The sequence below is a fragment of the Nicotiana sylvestris genome, chromosome 7 (genome assembly GCF_000393655.2).
Source record: "Nicotiana sylvestris chromosome 7, ASM39365v2, whole genome shotgun sequence".
NCBI classification, from domain to species: Eukaryota; Viridiplantae; Streptophyta; class Magnoliopsida; order Solanales; family Solanaceae; genus Nicotiana; species Nicotiana sylvestris.
Window position 1 is genome coordinate 29,129,820 of NC_091063.1, and position 23,712 is coordinate 29,153,531.

General features: G+C 35.9%; 3 protein-coding genes across 4 annotated transcripts; all 3 read right to left on the reverse strand.

Annotated features, from left to right (window-relative positions):
* Positions 1 to 344: 344 nt before the first annotated feature.
* On the reverse strand, positions 345 to 8,177 carry LOC104219291 (histone-lysine N-methyltransferase ATXR2). 2 transcript variants are annotated; one of them, XM_009769948.2, is made up of 15 exons: positions 7,975 to 8,177; positions 7,804 to 7,879; positions 7,167 to 7,252; positions 6,701 to 7,050; positions 5,782 to 5,894; positions 5,644 to 5,675; positions 5,260 to 5,402; positions 4,066 to 4,153; positions 3,178 to 3,226; positions 3,024 to 3,078; positions 2,482 to 2,551; positions 2,329 to 2,398; positions 1,453 to 1,529; positions 899 to 955; positions 345 to 776 (listed from the first exon to the last, which is right to left on the reverse strand). In XM_009769948.2, the coding sequence occupies exons 1-15, from the start codon at positions 8,056 to 8,058 to the stop codon at positions 669 to 671; spliced, it is 1,458 nt and encodes a 485-aa protein (XP_009768250.1). In that variant the 5' UTR covers positions 8,059 to 8,177; the 3' UTR covers positions 345 to 668. The 2 variants fall into 2 exon arrangements, with proteins under 2 accessions (XP_009768250.1, XP_009768249.1); XM_009769947.2 differs by having other exon boundaries at positions 479 to 776; positions 3,178 to 3,240; positions 4,053 to 4,153; positions 7,975 to 8,150.
* Positions 8,178 to 8,626: 449 nt separating this feature from the next.
* LOC104219292 (pentatricopeptide repeat-containing protein At1g71460, chloroplastic) lies at positions 8,627 to 11,224 on the reverse strand. Its single transcript, XM_009769951.2, has one exon. The coding sequence runs from the start codon at positions 11,056 to 11,058 to the stop codon at positions 9,028 to 9,030; it is 2,031 nt and encodes a 676-aa protein (XP_009768253.1). The 5' UTR covers positions 11,059 to 11,224; the 3' UTR covers positions 8,627 to 9,027.
* A 367-nt stretch (positions 11,225 to 11,591) lies between these two features.
* Positions 11,592 to 21,506, reverse strand: LOC104219293 (peroxisome biogenesis protein 22). Its single transcript, XM_009769952.2, has 8 exons — positions 21,193 to 21,506; positions 17,694 to 17,930; positions 17,562 to 17,609; positions 16,531 to 16,587; positions 16,353 to 16,454; positions 15,189 to 15,254; positions 13,624 to 13,725; positions 11,592 to 11,947 (listed from the first exon to the last, which is right to left on the reverse strand). Exons 1-8 carry the CDS (start codon positions 21,277 to 21,279, stop codon positions 11,843 to 11,845), a joined length of 804 nt encoding a protein of 267 aa, XP_009768254.1. The 5' UTR covers positions 21,280 to 21,506; the 3' UTR covers positions 11,592 to 11,842.
* Positions 21,507 to 23,712: the final 2,206 nt, after the last annotated feature.

Here is a 23,712-nt window from a genome sequence, read left to right on the forward strand (position 1 = left end):
AAACCTTATCATATGAAAACTTGAGCAACTTCCACTTTCGAAACTTTGTATCTAATCTGACCCTATTGTTAAAAAAAGTCTCAATTCAATATTTCCACTAACAAAGACAGGTATTTTTGACCATTATTTATTCCGATCAAGGAAAACTGTCTATATAAAAATGTTGAGGACATACTTTTTTCCCCTTTTTATTCATTATACCCCATGAATCATGATTTCTGTTTATCAATGTCTATCTTAGTTCTGTATGTCGTCACTCGTCAGTATGGATTCTCAACGTATTTTTTCTGATTTATTACAGTATTTTCCGTTTAAATAATTGGTCAAATATTATGCCCCAACTCTAAACTGTACGAAAATAAAGTATTTCATAAGAAAGAATCACGAAATCCGGGGTTTTACATCTTTGAAGTCTTTTCGCTAAACAACTTTAGCCGGACATTTACTACAATTTCATGGAATTTTATAGCCAATATGCTTTCCTGCAATCAACTCATTCGACAAAATTTTCTCCAGTCTACCTTTCAATTTTCTCAGGAAACAAACAATAGGTTAATCAAATTTTATGCTTAACTAGTTATATCAAGGAAAATTGTTTAATGGGAAAGGGTAAAAGATAGCCCTTTACTATATGAAATTCTCTCAAAGAAGCTGCCTTTAATCTTTAATTAGGCTTCCTCTAGACACTTGGAGCATCGACATCGAAAACCATAGTCTGCGAGTAATGCCTGTCTCTCTTCAAAAGGAAGGTCTTCGTCTATATATGAAATAGTTATCTGCATACATCAACACCTTTTGATAGTTAGAATTCTCTTCCCTTGTCCTGCGGATTGTGGAGTTTACAAAGAATTTTCCAAAGCATAATAGATTTATAACTATAAAAACAAGTTAAAGCTACCTCTTCTCCTTTGGCAATTGGTTGAAGAGCAATTATAGTTGCTTGGCCATCCCGATCCTAATAAAAACATTTTCACAATCGTCTTATAAATATGTTTCCCGATATTTGCAGAATATATTACTGAGCAACATCAACTGCAAATGGTTAAGAACTTGAAGCCTGTTTAAGCATAGGTTACAAAGATCCAGCCAGATTTTGACTAAATAGAAGAGAAATTAAAGGTATTTTCAAAGTACTGTATCCAAGAATAACTTTCCGACCTCTGCTATTAACTTCGATATGTGTTCAGAAAATGATTTGTCCATAAATTTTTTACTTTCAAGAATGTCGGAAACAACACCGAAACAGGGGCAACAAGCCCCAACCAAGTTGCAAACGCAATGCCTGCTTGCAGAAAATTAAATTCACTAATAATTTCTCTGCTTCATAGGTTTCATTTTTTGCCAGTAATGAAGTCTTCTTTTGTACGTCTAGTTCTTTCTTCCTATTTGAAGTGGTTATTCCATTGAGAGAAAAGAAAAAGAAAGTCAGAATTTGCAGATATCAGAACATACCTCTTCTCGCTTAAAAGCTTTTGCATTAGGTCTGCACGAATGGTTCATACAGCTTTGCAAGGGGAAAAATGCAGTACCTTTAATCAAAGATTGATTGTGGTTATGATTCAGCACAAGAAAAGCAAAGAGTAGGCATGGTGAGCAAAATAATTGACACAATTACATGCATAACTTTGAAAAAAGATTCCCTGCAGCAGGTTACATACTTCCCAATAAATAATTATTCTAAATAAAGCAACTAACATGTATAAACACTTCCAAATTAATAAAATAGAGAAAATCGGGTTTCATATTCTTTATCATATTGCAGAAGGAGAAAGGAAGCGCCATTGTACTAATCATGCCTTGTCAACTTCTGTATCAATTGAAATGCTGGCAGCAAAGGTCTATCCCTTCTCCCGGACGAACTTCTAAGATTGCCTAGGGCATACAAACGATATTTGTATCTTGCAGAATTCAAAAGCAATGCACAACTCAACAACCAATGCAGCTCAGAGAAAATGCACCATATCAGCTAAGAGATTGTCACAAAATGCAAGAGCCAGACACAGTTCCAAAACATGATGTCTCCTTTCTAAATAGAACTCAGATATTTAAGCTTGTGTAATCACAGTTATCTGTAATTGTACATTATCTCCAGACTCCACCCCTGGCACCATATATTTATTCCCAACTACAACTTTGTCCTTTTTAGATATTAACAATGGATGATATTTTTATTAATCAAAGAGAAAAAAAAGTATGGAAGATATCCAGGGGCAGCTTTGTGTTCAAATAAGGACCTAAAATGACAGTTCCTATGCCCAGATAAAAGAAAAAAGAAAAAAAAAGAAAAAAACTCTATATCTACTTTCTGTGTCACACATCATAGTTTACCTTGACAACAAATAGAATAGTCATCACCAAGAGCATCCAGGATAGGCTTTGTAGTTTGCTCAGCCTCTTCCTGCCAATTTATCGTAAAAGTAATGCTGTCAAATTTCTGCATGCTACTAAGCTTCACAAGCACATAAAAAAATTGGTTCTAACCTTTCCAGGGAGAGGAAGATCATCAATGTAGAGAAAGTAATCCTCCACTGGTGACTCTACCACCAAATCACTATTAACAAGCAAAGGCTTTACAAGTAAGTTCACAACAATTCATAAAAGAACAAACTTTAAATGGAATTAAAAAAAAGTATAAAAACGCAGCATTCCAAAGGACATCTAGCAGTCAAAAATCATATGTGCAAGCTCATCATCCGTCTATTTACGCTATTCCAAATTAATGTCCACTTTTTGAGAAGGAGCAAACTATATAAACCAAAATATTATCTGGACATGGCTCGTATACTTCTCACCGCTGCTTTTAATTATTCTGGCCCTAATAATTTCAAAGAATACGTTATAAAACAAAAACTCTCCTGCCATAGTAATAAACTTGGCAACTCAAATTAGGAGATTCATTTTGGAAGAGGTAAAATATTATTTTGTATGCTTCAGAGTTGCAGAAAAGTGAAACAATCATCAGGTTTATTGCACGCATGCTGAAAATAACATGAAGGCGGTAGTTTGATGGATCATGAACTTACAGGTTATTCAGCTCAAACATGCCAATAATATGACCATACATTTCAAGGGAGAGTACTGGTAAGAGTCAAGGATTCCATATTGAACCACATAAGTACCGAGAACAACACTACAGATAAGAGGAGCAGTCAACTGATTGAAAAGTAATCAGGATACATGGCTTGCATTCCTCGTCAAAGATAGCTGCCTTGAGGAGCTGCAGAGACTGGATAATACAAACTGATAAATCAAATTTCAGTATAGAAAGCAAAGAAGCAACACCAATGAAATGCAGATATATTAGAAAACAAAATATACAGGTACTAAGGTTCATATATAACGCAGTAACAGAGCACAAAAGTTTAACTTCTAAGCAGGACTTATACATCATAGCCTTTTCTTCCAATTGACTCGCTACATTAAGACCATAGTGTTATTACATCCTTGGAAAGCAATTGAACAATAGCTCTGTCAAAACTGACACTCAGATTAGGCGATACACAGTTTACTCCAGGCAACATCTGAACAATCTTGATTCTTAGGAGAAAACTGATGATGCATGAGATAATCAGAATGAAAATTCATCCATGCAATTTTAGCTTATGATCTCTTTGTATCTTGCACATTTATTTAGAATGAGGTTTGTAGCACGCAGCTTTCACATCAATTACTGTAGGAATAGTAGGCTCCATTATCTTCCGGAACAAAAAACCAGTCTATTCTTCACATCTAAATAAAATTAAGGAAGAAGGTTCTTCCTGCTCGAACTGGTCCCTGAAGGCCAAAGATGGAAGAGACCTTATAAAGAGGAGAGCTGCAACACATACATCTATTTCAGCCAAAATAGAAGATATCAGATCCTTTTTTGGTCTACTATAAGAGTCCATTTACCACCCCAAGAAGGGCAGTATAACAATTTTTACTGATGATTGATGACAGGTAGCAATACTACTCTTACGAGGCTGAAGCTGACAAATTAGAGATACTTCAGCACATTACTAGCAGATCGAAGTGACAGTTAAAAACGCAAGCAGGTTGCTGACAGAATTTACAAAGGAAGATGACCGTGAACGCCAGCTCTTTTATTTGCATTCTAAATGATGCTTCATCAGAACCATCAACATCGTCTGGCAAAGCAATGCAATCCCACCACCTACACAAAAAGTCACTTTACACCATGAGCAACTTGACAAGTAGGATAATCATGCATCAGCCTGGCACATAACCCCGATATTCCTCATAGAAAGATTATTCTATTTCAAAAAGTTAAACAAAACTTTTCAGTTTTAGAAAGTTGTGGCACTCTGAATCTTATTATAATAATATTCATAAAAAATGTTTGTCTGCTTGAGCCGAGGGTCTATCGGAAAGAGCCTCTCTATCCCCTTCGGGTAGGGGTAAGGTCTACATACACTCTACCCTCCCCAGACCCCACTTGTGGGATTTTACTGGGTTGTTGTTGCTGTTGTTGTTGTATTTATAAAAAATGTGTCACCCTTATACATTTTACCATTTCAAAAGACAAAAATAAAAAATAAACGTGTCACCCTTATAACACAGTTACACCAAAAAAATTCAAGTTATTCATCATAGACAAAAATGCAGGAGCCTTAAAAGACAAGTAATTTTGACTTGGAGCTTATAGGCTCATTGTTGTTATTATCCTTATGAAACAATTTAGGAAGGGCTTCTACGTTGATTCATGTTGTGGCCAATTTTGGTTTGTTGAAAAGGTAAATTTTATATATATGTATCAGCATCAAGTGTATGCCAGTATAGACATCTGTAATTGCCCTAATTTATAGAAGGGAAACCAAGGGAAAAAGCCTATCAAGGGACTAATATTAGCAACCGTAGAAGTTCTTGAAAAGGCCCACTAAAAGAGCCAATGGTTTCATTACCAAATATGATTAATCCCTCAGAGACTTGACCAAATTTTGAGCTATTTCAAATTTGCAATATTTACCTACTTCAATGTTACCATCAAAGGTGAGAATAGTATTCTTCAACACTTTGTTGCGCAGGAGACTATGAGTCGATCTTTTAGGAAAGGTGGTCCATAAAGTGGATTGATATAGCTGCAAGTTCTGCAGTCATGCTAGCCGTCATCATGCAGGATGTAATTCAGGTAAGACAAATAAGATATTAATATTTGGATTATAATTCGCACTTTCATTAAGACCGCATAGGTTTTGCATCAAAGGGGTCAAGCTTCATTTTATGGCAACTTGTGAAGAGTGACAAAAAGATTTTAAGTACCTTCTCTTGTATCCCACGGACACTGGCTTCCACGCCTCCAGCAGTAAAGAAAAATCCCTGCTTTCCGAAATATCCTGCTTCCCTTTTCCCTCATGACGACTTTCTTTCAACTTCCTGTGTCTCAAGATGGTGAAAGAAATCACCTATAACACAAGAATGTGTTTGCAAAAAAACTTGCTTAAGCAGGTTCCAGCACGTAGTAAGACATGCAAACACAGAGGTCTATGCCTTCACATATGCACCTCATTTTCCTAAGGAGATTTGCAGCATGAAAAATTAACAAGAGGAAAGATGCAAGACATAAGAAAGACCGGAAATGATCTATTCTTCTAAAACACTTTGCAGATTGACAGGAAAAGGAAACAAGAAAAGGAAAGGACTTACCTTTGCTGCAAGAAGGAAAATGTCATTTGTATCTGGCAGAAGAAATCAGAAAAGGAAACAGCTTGAACAACAAGATATACGGGTAGGCAGGTTATAAACTAGACTACATAACAGGTAGCAGCCACATTAGAGCCTTACCATTAGCATGTTCCATGAATTTCAGAAGCGCTTTTGTGCTTAATGACTTTGACCCCTCCCCTGTACATAGCAAAGAATGAAAAGACTCCCAATCAGCCTCAGCGCATGATTTGCTGCGAAAAAATGAAGAAGAAAAGGATAGCACACTATTCAATCAGTGACGGTCAAGTAAATTAACAACAAGAGTCATTAGGTGGTACTATGAGGAGCAAAAACATGAAGAAACAACTTCATCTCACAGAAGAGGTTTTCAATACCTAAAGCTATCTATCATTTTGAATAGCATATGGATACAACCAGAGACAATGCAGCACCGAGAGGTGTTCATCTGTTTTATCATTTACAGTTACAGTTCAATATTCTAATTTTAGCGGCTGAGGCAGACACCTGAGAAAACCCTGCAACAATGATTCTCATATAGCAACATGCAAGTTGTTCCTATCAGAGCAGCATTTGTGCCGAAGATCTATAATACTGTTACCAATTAAAAAAAAAAAACAAGTTGTTCCTCAATGGAGCCGATGAAAAGGAAACACACTGAAGAGAGAAAAAACCTTCAATTGACACAAGATGGCAGCATTAGGATGTTGAAAAGATCCTCTTAAACAAGACAAAAAATGTGCCAAGAACTTTTTATGTCATGCCATGCAGCGCCATTGGCATATTACAGTTAATTTTGACTGAACATATATATATATATATATATATATATATATATATATATATATATATATATATATATATATATATATATATATATATATATATATATATATATATGTATGTATGTATGTATGTATATGTATATTGTATTTTGAGAATGTATAATTTCAAATTTCAATAGAAAATGAAATTTTGATGCTTTGTAGTATTCAATGAAATTTTTATGCAAATTATGGAAAAATAGCTGAATGTCTACCTGCAATAGTAGTGCTCTTTACATCCACCAGGACAAGAAACAATTGGAGGCAATGGGAACTTCTCAGAATATGGTAGTTGCATCTCACCATTAAACAATGACTCGACCACATCCTTAGGGAGAGGAATTTTATCTTTTGAAGGGCTAGAAGCACATTCTCCAGAAACTTGCTGATCTTCTACATCAGAATCATCTTCACCAACAGATGAACCAGAGTTATAACAATCTTTTTGCATGTGAGACTCACTGTTTCGGGAGACACCCAGCTGTGCTAAATAAAGTTTCCTCCCAATTTGAAGTTCTATTGACCCAATAAAGCAGAAGCAATAACTACATACCAAACAGTCTACCTGCCACATGCAAAAGATCAAGGTGAAGCTTGTCAAAAAGGGGAGTGAAAAAAATACAAAAGTTGGATGATTACTGCAAGCAAGAACATGTGTATTGCTAGTTCAATCACCAATACCTTATTTGAAGAATGTTGGGCACCAGCAAGCATTTGATCCTTCAAAACAAGGTCCGACTCTTTGAAGTCTGTCTCAGCATAAACCCCTGTGGCGCCACTAGTCTCAATATAGTGCTCATTAATAATAAAACTCACAAAAGAACTGAACTCTAGTAACTACCACATCATGTTACTAGCAGATGACAAACCAAATATTAGTAAGCAAACCCACATTTTGAAATTCCCTATCCAGTGGTTAACTTTAGTCGCATATCAAACATTAGACAATCAATCAATCAAATACACCTCAACACAAAACTAGTTTGTGTGCCTATATCAATCCTCTATATCCATGCTGCTCTATTTGTGTCCATGGACAAACAACAATACAACAACTATGTCTCGGTCACAAACAAGTTGGGCTCGGCTATACGAATTCTCATTGAACATGTTTCCTCATTTAATTTCATATCATGCCAACATTGTACAAAATAAAAAAAAAATGAAAAGTAATAGAAGCTCTCAATATTTCCTACTAGCATAAGAACACACATAAAAGATAAAATAAGTGTCTCAACACTAAATGAAACTTTTTTATCCAGTCTTTCTGTTGATAAAACTGATCCAGCGGTAATCAAAGAAAAGGAGAAGGAATTACCCTTTCCATGGTATGCAGTAGGTTTAACTTTGAGGCGGCGGCATTGTCTAGTGGCTAATAGCTCCTCAAAATATTTCTGTGAACATTTATCAAACAGTTAACAGACTAAAACACACTTGAACTAAAACATTTACTCCAGAATAAAGCGAAAAAGGAGACAAGAATTGATGCCTGGACTTCGTGAGGAGGAGGTGGCTTGAGAAATGCGGCAATTTGGTCGGAAAACTGCTTATCGATTGGGCATATTATTTCCATCGATTGGACTCCGGCAGAGAATTGTGGAGTTTGCAGACAAAGCAGTGTCCTTTTAGCTGCTGCTAATGTATGACGGCGGTTCCCCTAGTTCCTATTTAAACTGTACACTCGTTTTTCCCACTAAATTGAGTAGACTTCCTCTAATGTTATAGGATTTACAGTTGGTGGGTGGACACGAAGTGGGCTCACTAACTTGTGTTCATCTCAATTATTTTATCGGTACTTAGGTTTGAGTCACCTAGTATTTTTTTTCCACCGATACCCATGCTTGGTCACCTAAATATTTCAAATGGGTACATATCATTACTATCTATTTAACTTCTACTTTAATTTATTTTATTATCACCTTTTCTGTTTATTGTAAACAAAATATTTCAAATGGGTACATATCATTACTATCTAAATGTAATTATCGATATTTTTAGTCGTCTTCGTACTATTATGAAAATCATCTCTGCGGTGTTGCTCCTTCAAAAAGAGATACCGTAGTACTTTCACAACAAAAAAGTTGCACATTTTGAAATTTCGCACACTATTATAAAAATGAGGATAGATGAAACATTGTGCATGAATAAAATGATAGAGATGTCGCCACAACTTAGATGAATGACATTGTGGATTTCAAATATTATACAACCTGCTGTTTTCACAGCAAAATTAAGTGAATATGATCATGGTGCTATTCTGATTTTTCTGAGCTCGCTTCCCTTGATCTTAACTGAACTGCCTTTAAAGGTATAACCTTAAGCCATCACTCAGTAGATTTAGATATACAGAGTTTTATACAACAAAGCTTTTCAAAGCAAGAATTGGTAGAGTGGCGCTATGGGAGGGTAAGACCAGCACCATTTCAATCTGTATTAACATCTCCCACTAGATGCAAATCCACTGCAGGCCACTGGTCTGGATCTACTGTATGCATAACCGCGTCTAATCAACATGCAATAAAGCCAATCTTTCTCCTCTACCTCACTCTAAGGATTGCTTAAGAAGCACAAACTTTTCAGCCTCCTCAATGCGACCAACATGATGTAGAAGGTTAATAATGCTAGTATAATGGTCTTCAGATGCCTTAATCTTATATTTTCGTGTCATCATGGTGAAGAATTGGCAGCCCTGGTCAGCAAATCCAGCTTCCTCACAAATAGAAAAAACAACTTTAAAGGTAAAATGGTTTGGGTTAAAACCCTTCGATATCATCTGCTTAAACACGCTTATTGCTTCTTCATATTGGCCATTCAATCCATAAGCCTCAATAATAGCAGTCCAAGTCATAGATCCTTTGACAGCTATTGCATCAAAGGAAATCCTCGATTTATCAATTGCACCACAACCCCCATACATTTTCACAAGTTCTGCAGAAACAAAAGGTACAGATGCTATATCTTTCTTCAGAATTTGACCATGTACTTCCCTCCCAAGTTTCAAAAGTCTCAACTTTCCACAAACACTTAAAATCCTTCCCATTGCAACAGAGTCTGCCCGGTGCTTTGACAACTGCATTGACTGAAAAACAGCAAGTGCTTCCTCCAGACACCCAGAGTCAATATATGAATCCATCATGGCTGTCCATGATATAACATTCCTCTTCTCCATGCTCGCAAAAACTCTAGATGAATATTGAAGCAAACCACACTTTGAGTACATCATCATTAGGGAAGTAGCTACAGATGCATTAGGCAAAAAACCATTTTTCACTGCATAAGCATGAATCCCTTTCCCTTCCTTTAATACTTTCAGTTTCCCACAAACAGGGAGGACGGTGGCAACAGTTACAAGATCAGGCTTAAAACCTTCTTGTTGCATCCACACAACTGATCTCAACGCCTGCTCGAGTCTCCCGTTTAAGATGTAACCCGAGATTAGAGCAGTCCAAGAAATTGCATTCCTCTCTTTTGACCCATAAAAAACCTTTCTTCCTGATACTATATCTCCGCACTTGGAATACATATCAACTAAGGCAGATTGAATGAACAACTGCTTAGAGTATTCCTTTGTCTTGATCACATAAGCATGTACCTCTTGGCCAAGTTTTCTTGCCCATACTTCTCCAATAACCGGAAGAATAGTTGTTAGAATAACAGAATTCACCTCTAGCCCTTCCTTTATCATCGATCTTGTATACTCCAACGCTTCCCTTTGCAGCCTATTATGAGCAAAACCAGCTATCATTGCACCCCACATAACTACATCCCTCTCCTCGACCTCCTCAAACATGTGATGAGCAAGCCTAACCTTGCCACACTTGAAATACATGTCAATTAAACTAGTCCTAATTATGTCACTTCCTAAAAAACCATTCTTGATCAAAATTCCATGAGTTTTCAAACCTTGAAAAAGCGCACTAGCACCAGCAAAACTCTTGATCAAACAAGAGAAACTATACACATTCAACTCCACTCCCGATACCCGCATATCCGAAAATGTACCCAGAACATCACGATACTTACGTCCACCCAATACCACATTACCCCTAAGCAACGCATTCCACGGGTACACACTTCTAACAGGCATTTCATCAAACATCTTCTTCGCATCTTCAATACACCCACAAGCTGTATACATGTTAACAATCTTAGTTTGTAGAAACTCATTATTTCCAAGGCCATTAATTCTTATATGGGTATGCACAATTTTAGCAGCACTTAAGGATTTCAAACGAACACAAGCAGCTATAAGGGAAGCAAATGTGGTGGGATTTACGGGAATACCACGATGGTCTAAATAGTCAAGAATAGTAAGTGCTTCTTTGAGCTTGTTTTGGTGGGCAAATCTCTGAATGTCTTTGTAAATGGCATGTGGGTTCTTTGTGTGGACTGATAATAAATTGGGCAAATTGTTGTGTTTTGGGTATTTTTGGGGGGGTGATTGTTCTTTTATGTGACGAGAGAAACGTAGATTGTTTACATTATTTGTACGAAAAGAGCGAGGGTCTTGGGAATTTGGAGGATGTTTTAGGTTGGTTTTTGAGGGTAGCGGAATAAGGTTGCAGCTGGTCATCGATTCAGTGAACAAAGTGAATACTTCAGAATTCTGTGGAACTGAAGATAAGATTTAGTGGCTAAAATAAAATAAATACCTGAATGTTTTTGGCGCTAGTGGTACTTGTACATACCGTAGCATATTATACTCGTACCATTTAGCCTTCAATGCTTTCTACCTGATCAATTCTTTTTACAGGGAAATAGCAGTCGAATTATTTCTTTATGCCAGCTTTGTAACTTGCATTGTCCGACAAAATACATTTTCTATTCAGTCAATTCAAACATACAGATTTGGCTCCTGAAACAAACGGAACTAAAATTCTACTAGTGGGATAATTATTTAAAATTGAAAATTTAAAAGGGAAAAACATTAAAGTTGAGAGAGTGGAGCTACGGTCTCCAAATCATTTAGATAGATAGCTCTTCGCTGATACCCTTTCTGTTTCTTTTAAACAAACGGAATAACAAGCTCAAGAGCAACGTAGGCTGATTCAGGACTTTGTAGAGTACGCGCAAAATAGTAGTACAATATAATGGCACTCGCGTCTATGCTTGAAAACAGATGAGATATTGATACACAGCAAATTGATGGATTTGTTCAGACAATACCAGTGTTACAAATAGTGCCCTTTAACCTCAAACTATGAAGCTGTAGGTACCAAGAAAAGCAATTAAAATGAGAAATCAAACATATGGAAATTTCTCACATGCCGAAGAGAGTTAAGAGGAGAAGAAAAGGAAAAGAAAAAAGAAAAAAAACTAAAATAAACGAAATTTGCTAGAGCTCTTGTTGGTTGCATCTAAACACTTCCAAAGAACTGCTCCAATGATGTTGAGTTGAAGACATTGATTGCTGTTCTTTCTGGCTTGGTAGCTGAAACGTGTAACTGATATTTGATGAATCTCTGCAACCATTAAAGAATTAAACATCATTAAGTATAACAAAACAGAAGAGACATTGGATCATTAGAATGATCCATCTAATTAGAAGGTTCCTGACAACAGAATTGACCTCAAAAATCTATCTTATAGTAAGCCACTGTATATTCACAAACACGCTTTGTAAAGAAGCAAGACAAGTAACTTCCTGCACGAATGTGGCATTCACATTGTCACAAAATAGTTTGTAAGCCGTAGAGACGGAAAATATCAATATGTTTTTAACTCTTAGCAGCTTATCTGCCCCACCAATGTATTAGCAATGGTACTATGGAACCGTTGTAAGACTAAACAAATTGCTTCTGCTCCAGCTCCACCAACACCAGCTTTGTTTTTAATACATCCAAAATAAAACCATGTTTCTCCCAACTTACCTAAAATATTGATTATAGATGCATGCGTTACACATGCCACTTGATATCAATGATCTTAACTGTATAAAAGTGCCATTATTTGCATAAGAAGTTTCGGGTAGCAGGTAAGGGGAAGAAAATGAAAAATTGAGTCTTCGAATATTTCACGTTGAGGAACCAATCTTAACATTTCTGTCTAATAGTGCACACACCTGCTGGTCAGCATGCACTCCCGTAAAAGAAGATACTCAAATGCAAAAACCACTAAACTATCCCTCTCATCTAGTCCCAATATCTCCTTCATCATGGTCTCTTCATTTACGACGAGCAACAACTATCACTTTAATCTCAAACTAGCTAGGATCGACTATACAAATCCTCTACATTCACTCCATTCTTTTTTTATAACCGTGGTGTCCGAGCCAACTTGTGCGCACCTCGACTAATCCCACGGGATACCTGCCATCTCCACCATCAACAGGTACCAGGTATCCACCAAGGCTTGGACAAATGGGAAGAAATCATCTACTGTTTTTTGCCTCCGCTGGGATTTGGACCTGAGATTTCTCACCCACTGAATTGACCAATCGGCCACACCCTTGGGTGCCTATATTCATTTCATTCTAGCTGGACCATTCATTCCAATACTCAATAATTATCTTTTAAGAAATATTAGAGGTCCTCTAAATCTTACACTTATCCTTGCATTGACATTTTATTTGATCTCAAACTAGTAGGATCGGCTATAGATCCTTGGCATCCATTCCATAACATTTGAACTATTTCATTCCGGTACTCAATAATTATCCATTAAAACAAATTAGAGGTTCTTAAAACAAGAGATTCTCAAAATTTTATGCTTATCCCGCACTGACATATTTCATTTACAACCAGCATGGAACACAAATTATAGCTAATGGATAAACTCTGCAATTACAATATGAATTGAATCCAAATTGCTAGCAAACTGCGTCTTTAACAAGAAGGTACGGAAAGATAAGGAAGTTTTAAAGATTAATTTGAGCAATAGTAGAAAGAGATTGCAAAAATTAATTAGAGCAGTAGTAGAATAGTAGAAAGAGACTGCAAAATTAATTAGAGCAGTAGTAGAATGATACCATTACAAACAGAGAAGCGGAGAAGAAACACATAACATATCAATTGGTTGGATTTATCATCAGAACTATTTACACTTTTAAGCTGATTAATTACTTTTATTGAAAGAACAAACAATTAACATGATGAAGAGCTCATTTATCAACTTCTTAGACAAAGGAAATGAAGAGTACCGCTAGCTGAAAAGTGATTTCCGGATTTGTATCTATGTGCCAATCAGGTTCTAGTTGTCGAACAAAGGATGTGCGTCCAATCTCAGTGCTACAAAATAGAACCTGCATTTCAGTATTATCAGTAACATATGATGCATAAAACTAGACAAAAAAATTATGAGGACAAAAATAAGTCTACTTTGACCAAGAACTTGATGGACATCAATTAGATGATAGAGATTTGTAAAATGCAAAGCATCAAGGGAAATCAGAATTTCCCTCGCAATCTACATTTTTCAAATGGAAAAAAGAAATCTTTTTTGAAATGGAATTTCCCTCGCAATTTACATTCTTGATGTGACATCCTGCCGACTTACTTTTGCACCTTTTCACATTTCAAACCAATATTTTTAACTCTTCTATGTCAAACTTGACATGATAATCAATTAGAACATTTATTCTTAATCTGCATCACACTAGGTCATTACTAGGGAGATGAAGGGCAGTACAACAGAAAAAAAAAAAAAAAAAAAGGCAAAATCTGAGCTTCTTTTAACTATTAATATGGTGAAAATTGTGAGACTTTCTTTTGCTTCCTCCTAGCTGCAAACCAACATATTCACATGAGCAATGGTATGTACCTGCCAACTAAGGATGTCCAATGAACTCTGTTGACAATCATTTATTAGGTTATGGCGCCTTAACTTTTGCGTTAAGAAGTTAATATGGCATCTGAGCCAATAGCCATCAATTACTATTCAGATGATTCAATTTGCAAATATTCAATCCTCACTCACACATAGACGGACACATTTTCTTCTTGGTAATCAATTCTACATATTCCCTTGCATTTAAAATGTAGTATCTGCAAACTCGGTGGATAATGGACCCATCCATCTAGCCATCTCCACTTAAATACCTGCCATATGTCTACGGTAGGTTTTGAACTCGTGACCTGCACCTAACCCACACATCATACACTGCGCTCGTATCACTAGACCAAAGCCCTATGGGCTTTGGGCCATCTGGAGTGTATTTCAATTTCATGTTAATTCATATTCTTCTTGCACTTACTCTGTAAAGTTTAACTCACACTAGTCCACTAAATAGTTTTAAGAGAAACAACACATAAGTTGAATGTGTGACATTCCATCATCAACATTTTTTAAGAGAATTCATTTACATTCATGGGATTCTGTTATTTCTTTCTTTTTGTTTTCATTTTTCATTTTTTTTTGGTGGATCATAAAGGGATTTCATCATTCTTGGATTTCAGGTAACATGTCTGCCTGGCTAGAAAAAGATCCCTCAGATGAAAAAGGAAAAGGGAACAGGAAAAATAGATTGTCGCCAGCCAAACAAAACTGGAAAAAAGTTCACCTATCCACACCATAGATGAAACTTCGATGAGCTCAGGTTATTACAGAAAGAACATACATTCACAAGCAACTATGCATCCCTAAATGTGCAGCAAACAGTTGGAAAAGGGAACAAGTCGATCTTTTCTCGCAAGAGAAACCGAAAGGTTAACAATGTATCGACACGGTTTGCTTCTTACAGATGGTTAAAAGCTATTTAGCTACTACCTTGTCTTTGACCAGGCCGCCAGATGTAAATACTCCAGCATTCTCTAAAGCCAGGAGGACCTTTCTCTGCACATATTGGCTTATACCATGAATAAGTATAGAAATAAACAATGTAAATGTTGATAGACATGCAGATTCATCATACAAAGCATTTACACATTCTGAAATAATGTCCACATGTTTAAGAATTTGTCGCTGCTAAAAATGACAAAGTGGCTAGCAAGCATAGTGCAAGATATACAACCCAACATGAATTTAAGCTTTTGCTTGAGGAAATCCTAAAAAGGGAACATAAATCTTAAAATTCCAGTTTGAGGATTCATGCAAGTTTAACAAAGCAAAATACTGAAAGTCACAACGTACTGTACCTGCTAATTGGAAAAACTTAAGTTGTGCATCCCCAAATAGAGTTTGAGTTCTGGTTCTCCTTTTAGGATTTCTCTAAGTCTCATTCTTAAGAATTTGGTCCATGTTTTTGTAAGGTTTTCTATTTTTTGGGTATACTTGTATATGGGCTTGTTTTCGCCCTTATTAATGAAATTTATTACCTTATCAAAAAAAAGAAAGAAATGGGTCCATGTTCCAAACTCCGAGCAGGCATAGAAAAGTTGCATGACCAGGAATTTGCAAATGAGAAATCCCAAAAGGAAAGCCAAATACAATGCCATCTCAGAGTCAATTGGCTCTGATTCCAATCTTGCATGGTGCTTCATGGTAGGGCACTTAGGCAAGAACAACATGGTCTCAAGTTTGAGCTCTAGAAAAGAAATTTATGAAAATTAACAAAGAACAATAAGTGAAGTCTTTGCCACTATAAAGGCACGGCAGGATGAATCTAGGTTGATCTAGACCATTGTCGAACTGTAGACTTTTTTATCTTGCTGAAAGAAACTAATTGCATCTCTTCAGATTTTCAATTTAGGATGACTTTAGAGAGCTAAGTTGTTCTGTGCAGAAAGCTAATGAATCATGCCCACAAAAGTTGGTATCCCCCCCCCACACACACACACACAATTTCTTCTGAAAAAAGGACATAAAATGGCATCTCTAATCTCTCCATAACATTATTCTCTCTGAAACAGGCAACCAGGATATAATAAGGGGTTGCATCAGTAACAATCAGTAATTAACAAATAGAATATATACAAAAGAGTGAGCACTTACTTCACTTTCATCATCAAGAACTCTTTCCATGAGATAAAGGTCACAAAATTTGGTGATTTCGAGCAACACTTCAAGCACAGAGGATCGTACAGTAGCTTGTTGCTGTCAAGACAAAGTGTAAACAATGTCAACAGCATCTATACACCGGTCCATAATCAATACCTGAAATAATAATTACCTGAAGCTCCTCTGGGTTAGTTTCCTCCAAGATCACTCCAAGCAACCTACATGTCACCTGTAATTAAAAACCATATCCAAATCACGTGTCTTATCGGTGCTGCCATTCAGAAATCCATTAGAATCCACCATTAGCAAACAAATTATTAAGAAACATTTTTATCTACTTAAGCCTGAAGAGAAGTTCTGGATTGATTCTTTCTCCAAAAATTAGGTCGAATAATATATGGTTCTCTTCAAATTGAGGTACAGACCAATCCCACCACATACTTCAAGATGTAACAGGAGCAGATTCACTAATTATATAAGCATTCTTATCAATGTTCCTATAAGGGCACAAAAAGATAAAGGATGACACAGAACAGTCCATAACCCTTCCCCCAACTTCCAAGAACCTGGATTGTCATGGGGAAAAAATTTAATTAATTCAGCAATTCAACAACATTTCAGAATTCCGCTACTACAGTCTTCAAGATTCGTGTTAAACATTAAGTCCCACTGGACTGTTGGAATGTCATCTCCTCCTGGCATAAATTTTACAGATGCTCGAAAGCGAAGTCTCCGAATTTTTCCAGCATCACATGTGTCCCCAAAAATTGACCCTGCTCCCTTCCTCTACCTTGAGAGTGATGTCACCTCTAAGTTCTTCCCACCCGTTCGAAATGTTTCTCTACAGGCCGCACCCGAAAGGGGGTGTGATGTTTTTAGTCCTCTAGCCGTTCCCCCTCCACATTCCCATATTTCTTTGCTATTATTTTAGAATGTGCTCCTCAATCCGGACTGTCTCTTTAATCCATATTATGTATGTTACATAAAAAATCTGTCATCACCAATCCATCATAAGCAAGCAAAACCTGGATTTCCAATAGAGTAATGCATTCTCACCTGTATGCTAGCTGAAAGGGCTGGATGCATTAAATAATTTCGAATACATTTTTCTATTTATTTGTGGAACAAAAGAAGGAATGCAATATGAGGTACTCAATCCAATCACTTAATACATAACAATAGAAGAAATAAGGAAAAATATACCTTCCTCCCTTCACTCAACCTTTGCCTAACTATCTGCCCAAGTGTTGGCTGCAAAAAGACAAGGAAAAGTCAGTTATACACCAATTACAATTGGTTAATACTGTGGTATTGTGGAGAACAGTTGATATCTACCTTTACTGGCTGAAAGAACTCATCAATAACATTTTGAGCATTTGAATCCTCAGAAGAAGGGGTAATTCCTGAAGTTGCTACATTTGCACTTGAATGATTTCTTACACCAGAACTACTAGACGTAGCAGCTTGTCGCTTTGGAAGCCTCCTTTGTGGTCCACTAGGTGATCTCCACAGTCTCCAGGTGAAAACTACTGCAAATGCAAGACCTGCTATAGCCCCTACGGATCTTGAATCCTGCATTTACCAAATAGCTCTTACCATCATATTACAGAAAAAAGCAGTACAATATTTTGATAGATCCTTCATGTGATGAAGGAACAGACCAACCTATTCAAAATGCTAGGAGGAGTATATTAAATGTTATACAGCAACCTATATCCAGAAAGTCTTTATTTGCAAAAAATTAGGGAAATAACAGATTATTGGATTGTGGAGAACACAAATTGCTAAGTTAACACCCACAGCCTTCCCCAGCTCTGCAAGTGGTGTGAATGATCTGGGCAGCCACACTTTAGAAGTGTTGCCTTTCTGCATCCTATGTTACATGCACTGCCTTCGAGAATGCTTCAAGATGTATGAACGATTTGGCGAGTCACACTTTAAAAAGTGTAGCTTAGAGTTAAAACTCTTCATGCCATTTGATTTGTAACTTGCTTAATTGACCCTTCAATATCTATCATTTTTATTTCATTTAATGATGATGTTTAATCTGAGAATTGCAAAAGAATGCACTTAACAGGGAAACCGCGACCCAAAAGAAAAAGGACAATTGAAACGGTCCAGGAAAAAAGAAACTCTGGAAAGATAAATAGGGGGCCATCCATATTGGCCCAAACCAAAATTTCATACTAATATTATTGCAGAACTGAAGTTCTATACTTTTGCAATTGAAAATGAAAAATAAAAATCAACTGAATTGTGAGAATGCACGGGAGAAAAATCTATTTATTGACAATGATACAATGAGCCCTATATATAATACATATTCTATCCTACTACATATGGGACTAGGACATATTCTATTTCTACTACATATGAGACTAGGACATATTTACACATAACTATCTAACACTCCCCCTCAAGCCGGTGCATACAAATCATATGTACCGAGCTTGTTACATATGTAACCAATACGAGGACTAGTGAGGGACTTGGTGAAAATATCTGCAAGCTGACCATTCAACATACAAGGCCACTAGACTCCCCCTAAGTAATAAAACCAGATGGTTGTTGATGCCGAAAAGTCTCCCGAAAAATTTGAAAATAGCGAGACTACGCCAAATTCCACACTACAAAATAGATTCTAAAACACCACTATAAAACAGAAACTTTTTTTGAAAATTACTGTTCATGCCGAGAAATCACTATTCACACAGGAAAAGTGCACTGTTCACGCCGGAAAAATAAGTTGTCAGAATTTGATGTAATTTATATGAGTAGGCTCGGAATCAATGGACGAGTAAGTTGTCCGGAAGAAGTTTTGTCAAAAAGTGGCCGGAATGGCTCACACGCACCAGAAAAGTTATTGTAGCTCGTCGGAACCCTAGTTCTGGCAGCGCGTGAGGGACTTTCTGCCGGAGTGATTGACTGGGGTTTTGTCACTTGACTTTTTCGAACAAGATGGTAGTGTTGGTTTTCGCATAACACTTACCGGTGCGGAGATAATGCAAATCAATCTTGAGTCGTCAACCGGAAAAATGCACGGTGACTGACTTTTCTGTTTTGATGGGACTGAGATTTCTGGGATTTGGTCGCATAAGGATTTCGGATCTGATGGTGGTATGGGTATATGTACAGTAACATTTTAGCAGTGATGAATCCCGGGAACAAGATGAAGTTGCCGGAAAATTGCACGGCGATGAGATCTTTCTTCCCGGATGTCGCTAGAATGACGCACAATGATAATTTTCTCACTGAAGCTCTGATACCATGTGAGAATGCACGGGAGAAAAATCTATTAATAAATGATACAATGAGCCCTATATATAATACATATTCTACCCTACTACATATGGGACTAAGACACTTTTACGCATAACTATCTAACATGAACATACTAGAGAGTCCTTGTTGAGTGACATCATTCTCTGGTTACCTCAGGATGTGGTAATTAAATAGATAACAAAACAAGAAGTTATTTGCAATCTGATGAACAAACAAAGCTACAATAAGTATCATAGTCAAGAAAATAGTTGGTAATCATAACTTCACCCGATCTCTTAATCTGTGAGACTAAAACCAGAAACCAGCAATGTTATCAGATAAGCCAGTGTTTCTCAGTTTTTTCTTTTCCTCCTTTTTTTTTATAACCGGGAAATTCCCAAGGGCCAATGACGCACGATTGGAAACCCGAGTCTCTCAACTTTTTTCCCTTACTTGTTTTTCTCCTCCACCCTCAGCTTCGGCAGCTTAAACTGCCTTTAGCAGCTACAAAATCGTAATCTTTGCATCCAAATCAGCCTGGCCAGCATCAAGGTCATTGTGGAAGGTTAATTAAATTGCCAGAACGCAAGTAGCGGAGAGGTTATGCATAGGGATATAATGAGGTCATGAAGATAAAGAAAGAACGGATTTGGCATTTGAAAGAAATGCTTAAACATGAGAACGTGTGAAGATGAACAAGAAATAGTACTGTAGAGAACAACGTGAGACAAGAACTGGAAGAAGAGAAGACAATGGAAAGACCAATAGTCGTGGAGAAAAAAACACAAAATTAAAGAAAACAAACACCCATCAAATAATGAGATGCATTTTATTTTTTAAAAAAAAAATGGGAGAAACTCTATTGGAACCGTAAGTCTTTAACCAGAAATCACAACTTAGCAGTAAGAATAGAAAGCAGTATTAGTACCAAGAATAAGGAACAACTTTCACTAGACATTTTCAAGCTTAATCAATTTAGAAACTTGGGGACTACATTTAACCAAGATTTTTTCTTTTGTTAACTAGAAATCTCCACAAGCCATTCGCGTACGGTATGAAATAATGAGCCTGCTCCTCTACCAACCCTTTGGCTCCTAAACTCTATGAACAGGTCGCTTTCCAAATCTACATTAGTCTAAGCTTGAAATGACAAACAACCTTATCGCAATTATAACTTAATATTACTCCTATAACATTTGAGCTACTATTGTTAGCGATATTTGATCATAATCATCTCTTCATCATTTCAAAATTAACCCTTCGTAATCTGAATTCCCCAATTCAAGCGTCTATTAACTCATAGAATAAGACAGGCACACTCCTCACGCTGGTCCTAAATACTAAGTAGTACTTCTCATCCAAAAGAGACAATACTACGTTAAGCAAAACAGAACTTCAGTGACCTAACTAGCACATTCCAGATAGAATTTCTAAACTTTATAGAAATCAAACATAAATAACTGGATTTCAAGCATATTAAAACCTTACATTTTATCAATTAAAATTATTCAGTGCTTAATTCACAAGGAAAACATATTAAAATTGGAGAGGGGGAAAGAGAAAGAGGAAGAACCAGAGAGTGGAGGAGATTAGAAATCTTGACGGTCAAGAAAGCACCGAATCGCTTGATGAGCTGAAGGAAATCGTCTTTATCAGCCATGTTTTATTGTACTAGTAATTATTACTATATCAATTCAGCAAATTTGGTTCCTCGTCGTCGTCGGGTTGAGCTTTCCGATGATAAATGAATCAAGCTTTCAGCTTTTCCGGTGGTCTCTACCGTGACTTTGTAGTCCAAGTTTTGATCGAAAGCGGTGAATATGAAATTGACAGCCTTCCAGGTAAACTAGAAAGCAAAAAGACACAACCTTCGAGGAGAATGGGGATAGCATATTCTCTTTATAGTTTCTTTTTATTTCCCCGAAAATAAAAGAAAACAGATAAAGGGTGTGTTTGGTACTTGCAAAATATTTTTCGAAAAATATTTTTCAATATTTTCATGTTTGGTTGACTTAAATATTTTATTTATCAATTTATTTTCCAGAAAGAAAATACTTTCCAAAATACTTTTTAACATTCACACCCTATTTCTTATCCCCACTAATCCACCCCCCCATCCAACCCACCCTTGCCCTAACCTCACCCTTTCCCTAATTCCCACCCTAAATAGAAATATTACTAATGGTACTTTTTTTATATTATATATAGAGTACTTTTTTTTTTGCATTAGAGTATTTTTCTTTTCATGATATAAAAAAATATTTTTTTTCATTTTAACAAAAAATTATTTTCTTTTCATAATGTGAAAAAAGTATTTTTTTTTCCTTTCAACAAAATGATATAATAAAAAATATTTTCTTTCATTTCAATAAAAAAATCATAATGTAGAAAAAATATTTTCTTTTATTTCAACAAAAAAAGTATTTTCTTTTCATGATGTAGAAAAAGTACTTTCTTTCATTTTAACAAAATGAGTATTTTCTTTTCATGATGTAGAAAAAATATTTTTTTTTCATTTCAACAAAATAAGTACTTTATTTTATATTCTCTAACTAAATACTGAAAAATATTTTCCGAAAAAAGTTTTTCACTCACCAACCAAACAAGAAAAAACAAGTTATAAAACCACTTATTTTTCATGAAAAATATTTTCCTCGGTACCAAACACAAAGTACCTTCTTATTCTCTCTCTCTCTCCTTATAATAACTACTACCCTTACTCTGTATTATATGATACTACTGTACTAGTTTTAGAGTACGCGTTTGCGCGTGTACCCTGTGTCATGAGTAAAAACTTTTTAAAAATCGCATAAATACTATTAAGAAAAGTGTATTGAATTATAAAAATTTAAGTGAAATAATATAATTTCCTAAAAATAATATATATAATTCTGTTTAGTTAATTATATAAAAAATAAATATTACGCCACAGAAGTCCAAGCAGAGTAAGTATAATATATTAATTTGTATTAACAATGCTTACAACAACATTTCAGTTTGTCTATAACTCTTAAACTTTTTTAGGAAATAACTTAAAATGGTAAGTCTAAACATAATTTTCAAATACCCTTTTCAACTTAACTTTAATTTGCAAACTAAAAGTATGCTTTAGCTTTACCTATTACTTCATTCACTGTAAATAGTTTTGTTATTGTATATGCATATTGTTGTAAAGAAGTAGTACATAATTGAAGGGTAAGACATAAGAGAATATGTCAACATTACAATAATATGGACATCCTTAAATAATTGTTTGAATTATAATATTCTGAGTTTTGTGGATAAATTCACGTTAAAAATAATTTTATAAAGAAGTACGGATGGTTCTTTTCTTATATAGAATTAAAAATAAACTTGGCACTTTCTAAGAAAAAATTAAATTGTTTCAAAGTAAGAGCACAACATTTCTACAATTCAAAATATAGACAAAAATGAGTGAACAAATGTAATGACCCGACTGATCGTTTTGCTTTCTAGAACCTTGTTCCCCTAAATAAGACTTTTCATACTTGCTTTTACTGATTTATGACTTGCCGGAATTGTTGGTTCGGGATTTGGAAGAGTTTGGGTTGAAATTGGAACACTTGGTTCCTTAAGGTTGGCTTCAAAGGCCAAGTTTGACTTCGGTCAATATTTTGAGTAAACGACCTCGGAATCAGGATTTGAAGGTTCCAATAGGTTTGTATGATGATTTCAGACTTGGGCGTATGTTTGGATCGTGTTTTGGATGATCCGGGAGCGTTTTGGCGCGTAATAGTGAAAATTGGTTCTTTAAGAATTTTTAACTTCTTGAAATTTGGTTTGGAGCATATTTTTGTGATATCGAGGTCCGGACATCGAGACTGGGAATAGTTCCGAAGTATCATTTAAGATCTGCACGTAAAATTTGGTGTCATTCCGAGTAGTCTAAGTATGATTCGACGCATTCGGCGAATTTTGAAAACTTGAAGTTGAAAGTTTGATTCATTTTGGGTTTTGAGGTATGATTCTTGGTTTCATTGTTATTTTTCGCATTTCGAGAATTCGAGCAAGTCCATATTATGATTACAGACTTGTTAGTGCCTTTGGACGGGATCCCGAGTGGCTCGGGTGA

Bases quoted from the DNA above. Each gene is read 5' to 3' on its own strand.
- LOC104219291 (XM_009769947.2), bottom strand. From the start codon at position 8,058: ATGGAAATAATATGCCCAATCGATAAGCAGTTTTCCGACCAAATTGCC. The intron at 3,079-3,177 runs GTATCCTGATTA...GACTCTTACCAG, and splicing joins TGACGAGGAATGCAAGCCAT to TACTCTCCCTTGAAATGTAT. The intron at 1,530-2,328 runs GTAAACTATGAT...CTTTGATTAAAG, and splicing joins CTATTCTATTTGTTGTCAAG to GTACTGCATTTTTCCCCTTG.
- LOC104219292 (XM_009769951.2), bottom strand. From the start codon at position 11,058: ATGACCAGCTGCAACCTTATTCCGCTACCCTCAAAAACCAACCTAAAA.
- LOC104219293 (XM_009769952.2), bottom strand. From the start codon at position 21,279: ATGGCTGATAAAGACGATTTCCTTCAGCTCATCAAGCGATTCGGTGCT. The intron at 17,610-17,693 runs GTAGATATCAAC...GTCTTTTTGCAG, and splicing joins AGTTCTTTCAGCCAGTAAAG to CCAACACTTGGGCAGATAGT. The intron at 15,255-16,352 runs GTAAGTGCTCAC...CAATATGTGCAG, and splicing joins TTCTTGATGATGAAAGTGAA to AGAAAGGTCCTCCTGGCTTT.